Source organism: Haliotis rufescens, unplaced genomic scaffold (genome assembly GCF_023055435.1).
Source record: "Haliotis rufescens isolate VD_foot unplaced genomic scaffold, xgHalRufe1.0.p SCAF_37, whole genome shotgun sequence".
Taxonomy (NCBI): Eukaryota; Metazoa; Mollusca; class Gastropoda; order Lepetellida; family Haliotidae; genus Haliotis; species Haliotis rufescens.
Genome location: NW_025964079.1, coordinates 4,322,659 through 4,340,634, shown reverse-complemented (window position 1 = coordinate 4,340,634; position 17,976 = coordinate 4,322,659). Strand labels below are relative to the sequence as shown.

At 40.2% G+C, this 17,976-nt stretch overlaps 1 protein-coding gene across 3 annotated transcripts in view; it reads right to left on the bottom strand.

The window, feature by feature from the left end:
* The window catches only part of LOC124144337, a 44,426-nt gene that overhangs the window by 4,654 nt on the left and 21,796 nt on the right, over positions 1-17,976 (bottom strand). For 2 of the 3 annotated variants that reach the window (XM_046513695.2, XM_046513696.2), the window contains exons 2-6: positions 4,198-4,283; positions 3,080-3,163; positions 1,815-1,895; positions 1,190-1,267; positions 429-497 (exon numbers count right to left, since the gene is read on the bottom strand). In XM_046513695.2, coding sequence (XP_046369651.1) covers positions 429-497; positions 1,190-1,267; positions 1,815-1,895; positions 3,080-3,163; positions 4,198-4,237 — 352 coding nt within the window. In that variant the 5' untranslated portion in view covers positions 4,238-4,283. The remainder of the gene's footprint in view (positions 1-428; positions 498-1,189; positions 1,268-1,814; positions 1,896-3,079; positions 3,164-4,197; positions 4,284-17,976) is intronic. The other variant, XM_046513698.2, reaches the window with a different exon arrangement.

Sequence of the window (17,976 nt, the reverse complement as noted above, 5' to 3'; positions counted from 1 at the left end):
TCGATGAAGTAAGGGTCGAGGTGGTGTATGGGACACTATTACTGGTTTCAACACTCTCGACCATACACATCAGGTTTCATTGGGTTTTGACAATGGAACTAAAGGCTTATCAAGAGAGTGAGTGAGTGAGTTATGTTTAACGCCGCTTTTAACAGTATTCCAGTTATAACACGGCGTGTCAGCTTAATGCGGGAGGAAAGCCTGAAGTGATGCAGGTCTCAGACGTTTACCGCTTCGGTGAAACCCACGAGCACGGGTATGGTGCTGACAAACCTAGAAACATAATCGGGGCAAACCGGGATTCGAACCCACAATCATAAGTTTCTGGCGTGCCCAAGGGACGCAACTCTGCATGGCGAATTGCGGCGCCTTAAACGACTGGGCCACCCGTGCCCCTCTTATCAAGAGACACATCACTCCTTACTTACGTCCTTTCTCATGGCCTGTACAGTTGGAGATGGGATCAAGTTCAGACCATAATTTGTGCTTCTTCAAGGCTGAAAATGACAATATTCTGAATAATTCCTGAATGGGTGGAGTTAAAAACATGAACGTGATATTTTTACTTACATAAACGGCTATAATTACTTCGTAAATAATCTAATGTAGTTGTCTTGTAAAAAAACATACAACTCGGTTCTCCGGCCTGTGCGGATAGCGTGACGTCATAATGTATATTGTATACTTGCAAACAGTAGGGGCAGTTATCTGAATTTATTATTTTACGTACCATTGGTTTTTGACCTTGGCCTTGTAGGTATTTCAAATAGTTTTGGCTTTTGTTTTACATAAATATTGTTTAAATCAAATATACAATGTATTGTAGTCGATCGTATATATGTCCGACGTTAAGTTCTCATGTGTGGAGTGTATGATGATGATCTGAGCAGAACTCTTTTAAGTGAAGCTGGTAGTCCATGTAATACCTTTAATCTGTTATCAGATACAAAAAAGACTTTCAGTGCTATTTAATCCAAAGCTACATACACCAACGACGCAAATGACTTTATAAACAAATTATATTTGTTTTATCCTTTGGTATGAATTAGTAAAGTGTATGGGAAGATGGTTAATTAGCAATATTCCATCACTAACATGTTCGACCCAAATGGGAAATAAAACTGGGCCTCCATCCCTTTATTCTTGATGCGTAAGCACTTCCACACATTGAAGCTCGAGTTATACATACTTGCTACCTTCTGTTGATATATGGTCTTAGACTCCTTGACTTTGTCTGTGAAGAAGGTGGCAGACACGAGCTGCTTATCTGAAATAATGAGACGCGCTGTAATAAATTTCCTTACATACTCCGCTTCACAAGTCGAGAATTGCACATACGTGATTGTCGATTCGAACAGTTAAAATCACCCACCCTACGGCCTTAGCCCCCAGTGACTAGTTCCTGTTCCGGCAAATGAAATCTGCCCTACGTGGAAGACGCTTCCAGGATGACGAGGACATAAAGGCTGCCACAGAAGCGTGGTTAAAGGGCAAATCTGCGGATTTCTATAAAAGTGATATTAAAAGCTTGAAGGACAAATGGAATAAGTGTACTGAGGTGAATGGAGATTATATTGAAAAATGAAAGTGCTAAAGATATTCTGCGACTTGGTCTTATATTAAAGTTACAAAACTTATTGAACACCCCTCGTATGTGTTCAAACTATTACACTCGACTGTTATACATAATTGTACCGGTTGTACTTTATCAAAAACTACGATTTATCCAAATTCAAAATATTCCTATGGAAAGTGGACATGTAAACACCGCAGCTCGGGTAACATGAATCGAGATAATTTGAGTTAACAATTACCTTTTATTGAAAAGAAAGGAGGTTTGTGTTCCTTGGAGACAACTTCTTCATATCTCGGTGGCGTCTTCTGTTCAGAGATTCCTGACAATATCACAACAGCATATTACATTTCGTTTATTCGGACGGACAATTTGATATTCTGGAGAAGGGAAGTTGGAACCCTAGGAAATCAATAATTTGTTCCAGAAAGAATTGGAAAGAAAATTCATTTCACAGATACATACTGATTGTTTTGAAGCAGTGGCTCGAAGAAACAAAATGTGTCTAACATCCCCACCACACACCAACACAAACACAAACGCAAACACACAAGAAACTAAGCTCCCAAATACAACAGTGTGGCAGTTATGAAGCACGAATTCAAGGGTGTGTGCCAGATGAACCATTGTCATTCTGATTCTGTTGTGAGAAGACGCGTATGGTTTTCTTGGAAGCAAACGCTTACAGCCACTTTTTAAAACTCAGCACAGGTGGCACGACGTCCACATGTCATTCCACAACTTCCTGCACGTCTTTTGGATCAGATGCGTCAGTGGTGTGGGGAACGTCAGCACTGGGATACTCGACGTTGGGCTGTTTTCTGACGAATTGAGATACACTTTCGACATCCACGACCGAGGATATCGAATTTGGAGACGCCCTAATGTGCGTGTTATGGACGTACAACATGATCGTGTTAGGGGGTTGGTCCATAATGATATGGGGTATCTCAATCATAGCAACATCATTGCACCATTTGCAAATGGTGTTGGGCAACGTTTCATCTTTCAAGTTGATAATTCAAGTGCTCATCGTGCGTTTATTGAGACCAAATTCTTCCAACAGCCAAACACCCATGTCATGCCATGGCCAGTACTCAGTCCTGACCTTTGCCCCATTGAAAAAGGTCTTGGGCGTCATTGGCAGACGTGTACGTCAACGTCAAGTCAAAATCCACCCACCACAATGAACTTGGTGTTGCTCTCACTGATTAGTGGAACAACATGAGTCAAGCTGACATTGGTCGACTCATCAGAAGCCAGTGTGGCTTTATCCGATATTAGTGTATTGGCTGCAAAATGCAACTTTCGAATTTGACCCCCGACCTCTTTAGCGACCTAGTGAGCCACCATCTCATCACACCACCCATGACAACCCCTTAGATTTGATCGCATACTCCCCAGCAGATCGAATCATATCATTTCCATTTTCGAATACCATATCCCCTACTTTTTTGGCTAGGTATATATTAACCAGTCTATGTAAGTACAAGCGGCAACACTTACTTTGAACATGGTTCCCTCCTGTCATCATCCAGGCTTTACTAAACTGGTACAAGAAGAGTCCACTCGACACGACCAATAAGTACACTGAAAACAGCAAACAGACAATGATAGTTCATTGGAGTTGGTAAGGTGAAATTGGGTTTAACGTCGCGTCCAAGATTATTGCACTTATATAGCGACGTGCATGCACGTGTATGTGTGTGTGTGGCTGCTTGTACTAGTCCGGACTGATGCCGATTTATAGTGCTAGCTCACTGAGATACCATGCCGCAGTTTAACATGAATACCCCACTCAGACACAGTATACTGACTCCGAGCCGACAAGTCCTTGTTTTAGCCCCTTAATGCCGAGCGCCAGACAGGGTAACAACAAGTACAATCTTTTAACGTCTTTTTGTATGACGCGGCCCGGGATCGAACCCTGGACCTTCCGCTCTCAGGGCGGACGCTCTACCACAAGACCACGGAGGCGGTCGATTGTTCATTGGACACAACACTGAGAGCTATACAACTGGGTCATGATTACAAAGTTATATTTTGACAAACATATTTTATCATGACAATTTTATTTACAACTGTTTAAAACACCGGCTACAAGCCATTAGCAACCGAAGAAAGGCCACACGGCTGGGGATCATGGGGACTTATGTTGGCTCAGCTTCCTGCATGATACCCAAGCTGGATTTACGTCATCACTAAAGCTACTGATGGTTCTGTTTTGTTTTTGTTTGTTTGCTGCTTAGCGAGGGCTCTGCAATATTCCTGCTATATGACGGCGGTCTGTGTAAATAATATCATACATGATGACATGCATCAACCAAGTCAGCGAGCATGACCACCCGATCCCGTTAATCGCTTTTTACGACATGCAAAGTCGCCTTTTACGGCAAGCATGGGTTGCTGAAGATCTATTCTACCCCGGATCCTCACGGGTCTGTAAGAATGGAGTGTCCTTCACTTCGATGGGATGCAACTTTTTTGACATTAACATTCTTAAAGCTTTGATCAGAGCCAAGCGATTTAACCACTATGCTGGTTGAAATCAAATTGGGGGTCCAAATACTATGGGGATCAAATTACTATGGGAATCCAATTATTTTGACTCCCATGACACTTACACAACAGGCGGTATTTTGAAGGCATGTTAAATGCATTCATCCAAGGGCAGCTTTATGGGCTATCTTGCTTCTGTCATGGAGATTGTCTGAAAAAGATATCAATTGTTGAAGACATATTGCCGTATGCTCCATCTGCTAAAATATACACGCCCGTTGTTCATGGAAAATATGTTTGAAACACATAATAGTTGAAATGTAAAAGTAAATGTTTCAGGTTTTGCTTCGGGTATGTAAATAAAACACTTGCCTACATGTGTTATTTGCCTACACATTTGATTATACAGCTGGTGTAGGATGACCCAAAAGACATCATTTTGTAAAAAAAACCTTGATTCTATTCATCATCAAGGCCTGAGGTTTTGCCTTGGAGCATTTAGAACGTCTCCGGTTCATAGTCTGTATCAGGAGGCTGATGAACCATCACTTTAAGAACGTCGTAATAAGTTATCTTTACAGTACATTACTAAATTGCATTCTAATAACTCCCATCCAGCCGTCGGTTGTGTTCTTAATCCCCTCTATGAAGAATTCTACAATAAATAATCATCTCTTATTCCATCCCTTGGAATCAGAATAAAACCCCATGTTTCGGCTGCTAAAATAAATCACGAACATATAGCCCCCACAGAACGTTTGTCTTCTCCGCCGTGGCAATTCGTAACGCCAGAGGTGGATCTATCATAAACTTAATTAAAGAAATCTGAAACAAATCCACTAGTATAACAAATCAACAAGAATATAATGAATTAAGAACAAATATGATAATTATAAATCTATATTTACAGATGGATCCAAGGATGGTGACGCTTTTTGCCAGCGCCACCATTATTGGATCCAGGACAATATTGAGATCGTACTATCTCACGGTAATGTTTCCTTAAAATAGAATTGAAGAATTGAGAATAAAAACTTAAAAACTATAAATGAAGGTGTGTAAAGAAGAAAGAAATACAGTAAAGGTGGTGAAATGGGATAAGAAGGCTCAGTGACAGGATATGACGCTGTAAGAAACCTAATCTACTGGGAGCACCTATTGGGAAAGATTTATGATTTAAAGTGATCAGTTAGGCTGATATGCTAGTATAATAATATAACTACTATGAAATAATAATAAAATAAAAGTGGTGGGTTGGCAAACCTACTCTAATAAACGTTGGGCCTGCTTGGTTATGGGGGGGGGGGGGGGGGGGGGGGTGACGCGGAAGTCAGGGGTGGGTGGCAGTAGTGAGCGAGTTGGCTTGGCTTGGGTTGGCGGCTGGATTAACGAGCATGGTTATATGTGGCTGGATATGGGCGAATTTATCGCGCGGACGTCGGAGAAGGCAATCCGCGCTAGGAATTTGGATCCCGATCCTAAATTGCAAAAGTGGTGATTTTGTATATATAGCTGAACTTTGCTTTGTTTGTATGTTTTGCAGTGGTTAAATATATGATCTAGGTTTTCAGGTGTGTTGCAATGGGAGCAGTTTGGATGTGGGTGTCTATTTTGTTTATATAGTATTTCATTAAGGTTAATTTGGCCACTGAGCAATCTATTTATAATTTTTTCCGTGATGATGGACTTTGTAAAATTGTGGCATTTAGTAACAGGTTTAGTAAAAAGAGCTTTTATCCATGCGGATTTAGAATTTTGAATATTAATTTGGAAATTTTGACTCTTTATGTTTTTCCTGATTATTGTTTTGATTTCGGCCTTACTTGTGGTGAAGTTAATACAGGGTGATGGGTGTGTGGTGGCTAGTTTTGCTGCTATGTCTGCCAAGTGGTTGCCTTGTATTCCAGTGTGTGCAGGTGCCCAGAGTAGTGTTATTGTTTTGTTTGTTTCAGTGGTAATATTGTGTTTGTCTATAATATTGTTTATGATATCTTGACGCGACTTGGATGTTTTGTTTTGAATTTGGGATAATGAGCTTAATGAGTCCGAAATGATTAGAAAGTTTTTGTCCTTGGATTGTTTGATATAGTGATAATCACATTGGATGGCGAGTAGTTCAGCAGTAGTAGTGTGTGTGTAGTTGGTATAGTGAAAAATTGTGGTAATGGGTACTGGTTGTGTGATTTGGATTCCTAAGCGTGTGATATTATTGTCATTTTTGGAGGCGTCAGTATAGATGTGTGTGTGATTTGGCCAGTTTTGTTGTATATAATGATTTGTTTTTTGCAGTTTGTCTGTTTTAGTTAGGTCGGTTTGGGTAGTGAAGAGTTTGTGTAGTGAGCAGTCTGTATTGGGAGCCGGTTTGTCATTAATGTATGTGTAGCAAAGAGGGGTGTGTTTGATGTTTTCAAGTTTGTGGGTTTTAATGAGTTTATATAGATGTGTTAAAAATGGGGCTAGGTTATGGTTGTTTTTGAACTTTTTGAGTGTGGAAGGTCTAAGGTTTGTGTATTTGTCTGTAATTTGTTGAAATATGGGATTTTGTTGGGCCCCAGCCCAGCAATTTAATGTAGTTTGATTGTGTCTAAGCTTAATTGATGTGGTTCCAGAGATTAGCTGGAGTGAAGTAAGGGAGGCACCGGTTCTGGTCCCCAGGGCTGTTTTTAGGGCTTTATACTGAATAGATATGAGTTTTTTGTCTAGCTTTTCCGTGATGGAGTGAAGGGCCGGAGCGGCGTAGTCAATTTTGGGTAGTATAAGTGATTTATATATGTTGAGTAGTGTTTGTTTGTCAGCACCCTAATCAGAGCCACTTATGGCTCTCATTAGATTCAAATCTTTTTGACATGATGTGACCAGGTTATGAATATGGGGGGGCCCATGTTAGTTGTTGGTCGAAGGTAACTCCTAGGAATTTAGCTTCTTTTTTTAATGTGGTAGCTTCGTTGTTGAGGGTGAGTTTGGGTGTATAATTTTGCATACGTTTGTTTTTGAAGAGTAAGCCAATGGTTTTTTGTGTATTGATTTTGAATCCCCACTGGGATGCCCATTTTTGGTAGTCTTACTTACTTACTTACTTTGGAGATTTAACGTGCGCTTTCCGACTGATGCGTATTTCGCACACGGGCCCGACCAGGCCATTTAATGTGTTTCCGAAAGGGGCGAAAGTGGTGTGTGCAACCCAAGAGGGGGCTTTAGGGGTTGCTTATATAGAATTTGGGAATTTTGAGATTTGGAATAGATGCCGATGGGGTTGGGGGGAGAACTAAGGGAGCTGGGTATGGTGGATGTTTGTGTGTTTATGTAATTTTGATTTGGTAGATTGTAGTGTTTTTATATGCGTTTTATTAGTTCCGTTTTGATTAAGAACACGCCTAAGGCCTTGAAGTTTTCTAGTTTATTTTGTGGGTTTAGTATTGCTTCTAGAGTGAGAGCCTTGTTTAGATTGAGGGTGGTTTGTAAATGCGGTTCGATGTGTTAGGTAGTGTGTGCAGTGGATGAGTGCGTGTTCTGGGGTTTCTAGTTGTTTGCAGTGTGGGCAGTTAACTGTAGTATGTTTTTTCATTTTTTTTAGGTGGTTATTTAGGTTGGTGTGTCCTTTTTGGAGTTTAGTGATTACTCTGTCGATCTTTTTTGATGGATGGAGAATTTTTGGTTTGGTTAGTGGTTTGCTGAGTACTTTTTTGATTTGGCTATTTGAGTTTAGATATAGGTTATGCCATTTTTTGGTGATGTTTTGCTTATTTACGCTTTTAATTTCTGATTTTGAGATGGGTAGGTTTAAGCTTATTTCTGGGATTTTGAGGGATAGTTTAGCTGCCTTATCGGCGTTTTCATTACCGTATATTCCTACGTGGGCGGGTATCCACAAGAAGGTTATTTGTTTGCCTGCGTTAGTTAGGTCGTTGGAGCTTTTAAGTATTAGATTTATTAATTTAGGTCGGTTTTTGGTATTTTTGTTTTGGAGGGCTTGTAGTCCACTTAGGGAGTCGGTAAGTATTAGGATTTTATTGTGTTTTTTGGATTCTTGACTATGGAGGGCTGAGGCCATGCCCATTAGTTCTGCCGTGAATATTGATTGGTTGTTTGGGAGTCGGAAGGATTGTGTGGTTTTAGTTGGTTGTGTGGTATGGACTCCGAAACCTGTGTGTTTGGTGGTCGGATCTGAAGACCCGTCCGTGTAAATGTGACACCAATTTGGCCAATTTTCGTGTATGTATGCTAGTATCGTGGTTTTAGCTGTTTGGGTCGGTTTGTTTATTTATTTGGCTAGCTAGTGTTGTGTCTATTTTGGGTATTTTAAGTTTAGGGGTGAAGATATTTGATTGTTTGCAGTTTTGTTTAAGATTTTTAATTTGGTGTTCATTTAGGTAGTTTGTTATTCTTTGGGATATTGGGGTAAGTAAGGGGTGTTTACGAGCTAGAGCTTGGTTTTTGGGGCTGATATTTTGGTTTATTAAGTTTTGGATTAGAGGGTTTGATTGGGATGCGGCCCAGAAATTTAAGCTTAGCTGTTCCCTGCGTAGACTTAGTGGCATTTCTCCTGTTAAGGCCTGAAGTGAAGTGTAGGAGGTGCCATGTTGGGTGCGTGTAATCAGTTTTAGAGCCTGATATTGTATTCAGTAAAGTTTTTTAGATAGGGAGTTGTTTAGGGTGTTGTATATGGCGCAGCCGTAGTCTAGTTTTGATCTAATTAGTGATATGTAGAGAGAGAGGAGGGTATCTTTAGAGGCTCCCCAGTTAGAGCCAGTAAGGCATCTTAGGGTGTTTAGGTCTTTACTGCATTTAGTTGTTAGGTTTTGGATGTGAGCATCCCAGGTGAGATGTTCATCGAAAATAAGTCCTAAGAATTTGGTTTGTTTTTGAAATTTGATTGTTTGGTTGTTTAGCTGGAGGATTGGGGAGGCGGGAGGCATGTTTTTATGTTTGAATACTATTCCTGTTGTTTTTTCTGAGTTAAGGGAGAAGCCCCATTTGTCAGCCCATTGTTGTATTTTATTAAGAGATTTTTGGAGTAAATTTTGGGCCATTTTAATGCTTTTAGTGCGGATCCAGAGGGCTCCATCATCTGCGAATTTGGGTGTGTTTATTTTAGGGGATAGGCCCTCGAAGAGATCGTTTATCATTAAATTAAAGACTGTGGGGCTGAGGATACTGCCCTGGGGAGTGCCATTTTCTAGGGGACACTGGTCCGATAGAGTATGGTCTATCCCCACTGTTATTTTACGTTCGTTTAGAAAGTCCTGAATGTAGTTTATTATTTGTCCTTTTAGTCCTACTTTTTTAAGTTTTTGTATTAGCCCGTTGTGCCAAACCATGTCGAATGCTTTGGAGAAATCCAGAAAGATGCCTGTTGTGTATTGTTTGTTGAGTTGTCCTGTCTTGATGTCCTGTTCTAGTCGGGCGAGATTATCTAAGGTTGAACGGCCAGGAGTGAAACAGCTTTGATCTGTGTTTATGATGTTTTTTTGAGTTAAGTAGTGTTGCTTATGGCCGAGAAGTGGTTTGCTAGGTTATTTGCCTTTTCGGTAGGGTTCGTTGAATTGTTTATGTTGGGTGTTTTTTGTGACGTTTTAAGCCTCTAATGGCGTGGATTTTTCGCCAGACTGTTCTGGCATCTGTGCGATTATTTACTCCTTCACAAAATAATTTCCAATCTCTGGTTTTAGCTATTTTGACTAGTTTTTGGACCTTGTGGTTTAGTTTGTGAGCTACCGTTATATGGTTATGGTCGCGTTTGGCTCTATTGAAGGCTGTTTTACGTTTGCGTCTAGTTTGTTCTATTTCCTTGTTCCTCCATGGTACCGAGGGTTTGCCAACTTTATTTGTTTTATAAGGTATTGATGCTTTGGCTGCGTTAATTATGTAGTCTGTTAGGTTTTTGCAGTAGATTTCTGGGTCCTTATTTTCTAGTTTGGTTAGGTTGGCTTGGTTGCAGATATCCTGAAATTTGTCCCAGTTAGCTTGGTTATAGTTGAATTTTGGTTCTAGGTTTTCTGTTTGGGTAGGAACGTTTGTATTGCCTATGGTAATGTTTATAGGGAAGTGGTCACTACCTAGTGGGGCGTCGTGAACTTCCCATTGAGTACTGGGCCAGATCTGGGGGTGCATATGGTTAGGTCGAAAGCCGACACTTTATGTTTTTTCTTATCGTATCTAGTTGGTTGGTTATTGTTTAGGAGTACAAGGTGATTTGTTTCTATCCATTCAGAGATTAGTTTGCCATGATTATCTATTTTTTCATCTATGCTCCAGGTGGGGTGGTGAGCGTTAAAGTCTCCTAGGAATATAGTTGATTTATTGCTTATTTGGAGTAATTTGTTTAGGTCCTCAGCTTGAATTGTTTGTTCTGCCCAGTGGTATATGTTTATGATGTTTATGTTGGTTTTTGAGAGTTATTTGGATGCCGTTTGATGAGTTACTGTGTATTGGAAGATTTGGATGATTTTTTTGGCTGCGTTTAGGGAGTCCTGGTCTGGAAAAATTATTTGGAAACCTTTGTTAACCTCTTTAATTTTGTCGAAGTGAATTTTGTGCTGTTTGAACCAGATTCCTACTTTATTGGCTGTGAGACATTTTGAAAGGACGTTTATGGGGCCTGTAGCGCAAAAGTAAAGGGCGAATGTGGTGATGATGGATGCGGGCGACATGTTTGGTGGTGGTTGTGTGTTGGAACTGTCCAGCTTCCTTTTTTTGGTGTTTGTTGTGGGGATCGGCGATACGGCTGTTTTGGTGGGTGAAGCTACTGGTGATTTGGAGCCGAAACCGTCAGGTATGAGTGGGATGGATGTCCTCCCGGAAGTGTTAAACGTTGTGGGCTTCCGAAGGTGTGGGTGATACCATGGATCTGGTATCCGGCAAGGTATCTTGGATGCCTCATGGCATCCGGGTATCCCGCACCGGATACCTCACCGGATACCTCAATCTGGGTGTCCAAGTATCCGGCACCGGATACCTCACCGGATACCTCAATCTGGGTGTCCAAGTATCCGGCACCGGCAACATGTGTTGCTGGGAATGTGTGCAATATAGTATTACGTGTTCAAGCGTTTCTTGTATGCTGCAGTGGAGGTATTTACCGGTTTGGTGTTTTTTAATTTGGTGTAGGTGGGAGTTTAACTTAGTTTGGCCTGTTTGTAGTTTGGTTTTATGATTGATTTTGTTTTGAGTCACTGTGGCTTTTGTAGCAGGTGTTTTAGTTTGCAATCAGATTTCTGATAGTTATTTTGCCACTTTTGGAAGATTTTCATTCTCCTTTGTGATACTTTTTATTTCGTTTTTTTTATATTGGTAGGTTGATGCTTACTTCTTCTAATTTTGGTGCTGATTTGGCTGCGTGTTCGTTGCCAAACACTCTAACGTGGGCATGGATCCAAACTATTTCTATGTCTTTACCTAGTTTACGTAGATTGTGGGCGCTTTTTATTATCTGTTGTGTTAGTTTTGGCGCTTTTTTTGTGTTTTTGCTTTTTATTGCCTGGAGCCCACTTAATGAGTCTGAAAGGATTAGGGTTTTTTATGACTATTTATTTGATCGCTGTGCAGGGCTGTTACTATCCCCATTATTTCGGCTGTGAAAATTGATTGATCATTTGGGAGCCTATAAGATTGTGTTGTTTGTTTTTTTGGGGGTGGGGGTGGGTTGGGGTGTTAATATGGATGCCGAATCCTGTGCGTTTTGAGCCCGGGTCAAAGGACCCGTCTGTGTAAATGTGACACCAATGTGGCCATTTTTCGTGAATGTATGCTAGTGTGGTGGATACTGTGTAAAGCTGCTAGTAGAACCCTGTCTGTTGTTTGCCTGAAGTTTAAAAGTGCTGGTGGACTGTCATATGATGTGTATACAACATTATACTCTGCCCTAGTTGAACCGATACTGTTTTATGCTGCAGGTGTGTGGGGTGTTAATGTACACAGAGAAATTCAGTTCATCCATATTAAGGCGTGTATATATTTCCTTGGAACTGATAAAAATTCACAGATGACATGGGATTGGTACCCTGCTCAGTTAATAAGAAGATTGAAGTTTACAGAGCCTTTCTCAAAATACAAATGTTACCTAACACTAGACTTGTTAAGAACATACAACTATGGTACTTGTCAGTAAGAAGATCTTGGGTGAAGAAATTAATTAATGATCTCCATAGTATTAAATCAGAGTGGTTAATAGATGAACAGTGGAATAATGCAATGAAGGACTTTTATAAATTTATGGACTGCTTGGAATGGACTAATAAGTTGTGGAATGATACCGGTCAGTTAAATGGCAACAAACTAAGGACGTTTAGATATTATATTAAGCATAATCTTGAAGTAAGCCCATGTGTGAAAAGTGTTTGGAAAAAACAAGAGAGAAGTATACTCAACAACAAAAGTTTCTGTGACACCAATATTTTAGTGAATTTTGGTTTTCAATATTATAGTACATGTATGGAATCAAGTCACAAAAACCCAACTGCTACAGAAAAGCATGCATTCCATGCAAAAGTTGAATTTTATGCGAGCCCCATGCATTTCACTACCCAAGAATGGGTAAAAAAACATGTGCGTTAACGGGATTCAATATGCAATGTTTAGCATCGTGCTGACAACAACCACTCAGAAAAACAACAAAATTACGCAATTATTCAACGTTACGAAATGCCACGCCTGTCCGAAAATGAGCGTCCGCGAGCCATTGGTATGCTCGAGCCAACGTGATGTTGCAAGACAATTTAACGTCCACAGAAACACCATTTGTTGTTTATGGCAACGTTGGCAACAGACGAATGCAGTCAGAGACCATCCTCGGAGTGGCAGGCCACGCGTAACCAACAATCGACAAGACGACTGGATTCGAACAACACGCCTACGAAATCGATTCCAGACAGCAACAGTGACTGCAAGAAGCATCCCTGGCGTTCGACGAATATCTTCACAAACCGTACGTCGTCGCCTCAGATGTGCATGGATTGTCGCCAGAAGACCCGCCAGACGTCCCATTTTGACAGGAAACCACCGTCAAGCACGTCTTCCGTGGTGCAGACAGCATCTATGCTGGACGGCCATGCAGTGGGGACAAGTTCTATTCACTGACGAGTCTCGTTTTCACCCCAGCCACAGCGATGGACGGATTCGAGTGTACCGACGTCGAGGTGAACGTTACGTCAATAATTGTGTCATGGAAGAAGATCGATTCGGGGGCTGCAGCGTTATGGTATAGGGTGGGATTACAGCAAGACAGAGGACTGTACAACGCCCGGCCTCATATTGCTCGACTTGTTCAGGATTCTCTTCAACAAAACAACGTGAATGTCATCCCCTGCCCGGCTCGCTCCCCTGATCTCTCACCAATCGAGCACATGTGGGATGAGATGGATCGGCGCCTTCGACGTCAACTGCGTGTTCCACAGACACTCCAGGAACTTCGAAACATGCTCCAGCAGATATGGACAGATATCCCACAGGACTTTGTGCGACGCCTGGTCCATTCCATGAGACGAAGATGTGTTGCTTGCATCGCACACACACACGCACGCTATTGTTTTGTAAATTGACATTTTGGCATGTTCATGTTTTTTTTTATGAAATCACCTATTTTCTGAAGTCAGTATGGCAAATTAAACCATTTGAACACTTACAGGAGTCTTTTATCGGTTGTAAACCGAAAATTTCAGATTTGGTAAAAAATATAACTTTGCATTAAATCTTATTCAATGTCACAGGAACTTTTGTTGTTCAGTATATATTAGCAAAGTTCAGGAGTGGTTCTCTCTTTTTGGCGGTTGAAATTGGACTGTTTGCCAAGCCTTCTATTCCCTTGCAAGAGAGAAAGTGTTAAAAATCTCTCCAGCAATGATCAACTAAATTACCCGATGCAAGCGGGAATTTTACAACCGCTTCTAGCGAGAACTCTTGCACTGATGTACAAAAGACAAAGTGTAGGTCAATCTATTCACTCTCCACCAGCCCTTAATACTCTATATTATTTGTATTACTTTATATGCAATTACTTTGTGCTATTTCATATCTTATAACATGTTTTTATAACTTTGTATATAATGTGTCTCATAGGCCTTATAGCCGGACAATTGCGCTAAATTGTTTTTTTTAGATATTGTATTTTTTATTAAAAAATGTGTGACACATAAAATAAACTATTTTCTTCTTCTTCTTCTGTAATTAGATGTTACATCAGAGATCTAATGCAAAAGAAGTGGGTAGGTGTAAACAAATAACATGAAATTGAACCAAATGTCGGTTACACCTACTTGTGTTGTCAGTCCAGATTTGAAGAGGTCATAATACGATGAGTGAGTGAGTATGGTTTTACGCCGCTTTTAGCAATATTCCAGCAATATCACGGCGGGGGACACCAGAAATGGGCTTCACACATTGTACCCATGTCGGGAATCGAACCCGGGTCTTCGGCGTGACGAGCGAACGCTTTAACCGCTAGGCTACCCGACCGCCCCATAATACGATGATGTCGTATTGGAACATAGCAGGTATACAAATGAATATTTAATAAAAGGTGAGGATCCTCCGTTTTGTATCCCTTGTGATGAAAGAATCACGGTCAAGCATGTCCTGCTCGACTGTGTTGATTTTTCCATCACAAGGTATAAATATTTCAATATATCATCAATTAAGGATTTTTTAATAATATCAAATCTCATTTAATATAGTTTTTTAAAAGAAATTGAACGTATCGATAAATTCTAGATTGTGTAGATAGCTATATTTTATATTGGTAATGTATAATTTGTAACTTAGATGATTAGTGGCCGTTTCCTCATAGGGGGTTGAAATAGCATAGAATTATTGTCTCCCTGAGAGGATATGTAAGACTACATCAATAAAAGTACATTTATTCATGCCACAGTTTTAAACGCAGTATATTTGTTTATTTTAACTAATGGCTTCATTGCGTACCATCATCAGCAGCTAAGGGGCTGGTGTAAATCCTGCTGGGGAACCGTGCAGGTAGCAGAAGTATTTTAAGTCCCCACGTCCCTAGTAAGGTGGCCTACCTTTGGTTGCTGGTGATCTATAGCCCATTTTTATATTGTATTGTTGATTGAAATTGTATTCTTTTAAATGTTCTCAACTAGTTTTAAAATCGAAACTGTGATACTCTAGTTACTCTACTATCTTTCGCTGACAGGTTTTTACAGAACAGAACAGAACAGAATTTATTTCGTATAGTCTGGCCATGAGGCCAATAGTACAGATGGTTGGATAATATTTGACATATTGTGACAGAGCGCTTCAGTTAATATTGGCTTTAGAATTTCTAAGTTAAAACATTTTATCTAAATAAAGAGCTAGCTGAAATAAAATGTTGTCGTCATTTGTTGTGAGTAATAATACAAACTTGTGCAGGGTAGGATTTTGATAGTAATACGAGGGCAAATATCTTATCCTTAAGCTAGTATAAGCTGGACATATAAATAGTGCATGGTATTCATAATCTAAGTCTTCTTTACAGAAAGTCCATAGACTGTCAGCAAAGTCATGGTCACTAGACATTCTATATTTATGTATTTTAAAATCATTTGAACAACATCTAAATTTTGTTAAAGATCTTCTTAAATTTACAGTTTTAATCGATGATAGATATTTTTCAGGTTGTAGTAAGGATTTGTAAGTGCAATATAAATCTAGCCTAGGTGAATTAGATATACAATCTGACCATTCTTGCATATACAAATATCTTGTTCTTTCCTTAAATATATATTGTATAAATAAAAACATCACAGTCTCCGACATCTTGCATCAACCATACATAACCGAAACCATAACTAAACTATGTATATCTTACAAATGAAACCCAGTTTTTATAACCTAATTTGCATAGCATATTTACATAGCATGAAATAGCAATGTTTTGGATATTTACTCCCGGTTTCCCAACATTGGAAAACTTAGAACAACACAGGGATTATTGGATTAACACCTGTGGGTATGTCCCACTGTCTTTTTAGGGGTGACCGACGCTTTATGGACACACTACGATTTCAATGAATAGGAGTATGAACAAACATGCAGTCATGGAGTTCTTTATTTCTATCGTATTTGATTTCACATGATTTCTATATCACAGAAAAACATGATTGAAATTCACAATTAATATTCTAATATCACAACAGTTTATAATGTCTCAACATCAAATTTAAAATACAACTCGACAATTTACAATAAACCAACATGACATGACATTTCATGATCATAACAATCGTACAAAATGGGCCACAGCATCTACAAATTCAATAGCGGACTTTTTCCCCTCACGTAAGTGTCTCTTTTCTGCATCAAGTCTGGTCTCAAGATGTCGATGCTTAGATCTCCTGGGTCTAAGCATACCCCAAACCTACAAGCTGCAGGATGTGGGCCTCGGGGTAGGCTTGTTCTGTCTTAAAAAGTCAATAGTTCTGTAGATTTGGGGGTGGGGACTGCCCATGATGGAGGTGAGCTAAGTGCTAATTGGTGAACACGGTTCAATCGGGCAGGTGGGTGAACTTAACTCACCTACCAGCACCCCTACCAATAGTGTACCCAAACTAATCCCTCTATTGTTCTACGCCTGACTGGGTTTGTTGTTTTAATAAATGTTGGGAAACCGGGGGCACCCCATTTACCCAGAGGCATTCTTAATAGTTTAATCCAATACTTAATTATTCTGGTTACAGGCCGGCAAAGCCACATTTCGAAAATAGATAGCCCAAATTGATGTGGCTCTCGCGGCAATGGTTATGGTTGCGTGATTGTATAATGTGGCTCTCGCGGCTATGCTGTCAAAACATGCTTTGTGATTCTAACAGGTTACCGTATATAACAAAACAAGTCTTGTTTTCACATTTTTTATTCAACAAGGATAACATATTCATCAAAACTTTACATTGATGAATATGAATAGCATATGAATATCATAATGGATTTAATGTCATTACTGCAGATGAAGGAGGTCGCCCACGTGGTCAGCATATTCCATCTCACTCAGGTGTTGGTTCAGGAGCTGGATCTTGAGGGACGCAATACGTGCATCGATTGCCTTGTACTTCTTTCTTCGTGAAGGTTCTGACCACTGGTGAGAGAGTCTCAGGACTGCAACCTCTTTGAGTGACTGCTCTCGCTGAAATAGCTTCACTACCTCCTAGATGTTCGGGTGGCACTTCTTGGCAAGTTTCTTTATCTTGTTGTGCCACACTTCAAGGTGATTGTTGGTACGGCGGCCTTGGTTTTCGAAATGGTTCAAAATCTCTGGCATGAAGGCCCCTCCTTGAACCCAACTGGTTGTCACGTAGTCCATGAAGGCAGTCACTTTAGGGCCAGCAGGAGAGTCAGCAATGGCATCAAGCCACACATCATCCACTTTGTCACGAGGTAGTAGAGGGAGGGCAGCAGCTCTTCTCACCAGCTTCTTCACCTCCTCATCTTCCTTATAGTCCATCACCAGACCTTGTGTGGGCAGTTACCTGTAGTGTGTTTTTTTAATTTAGGTGGTTATTTAGGTTGGTGTGTCCTGTTTGGAGTTTAGTGATTACTCTGTCGATTTTTTTTATGGATGGAGAATTTTTGGTTTGGTTAGTGGTTTGCTGAACACTTTTTTTATTTGGCTATTTGAGTTTAGATATAGGTTATGCCATTTTTTGTGATTTTTTGCTTGTTTACACTTTTAATTTCTGATTTTGAGATGGGTAAGTTTAAGCTTATTTCTGGGATTTTGTTTACGTTTCATGATCACCAACTGCGCAGTTGTATGTTTCATGATAAATGCCTGTTGGTGTCTATGAGTTTATCGTGAGTTTAAGTGTGTATGTTAATGTTATCTCTGGGGGGTAGCACATACCGAAGTCGTTGCACACAAGTAGTTGTGGGAACGTTGCAGCCTCACTGCATCACATCCGGGCTGTGTATGTGCA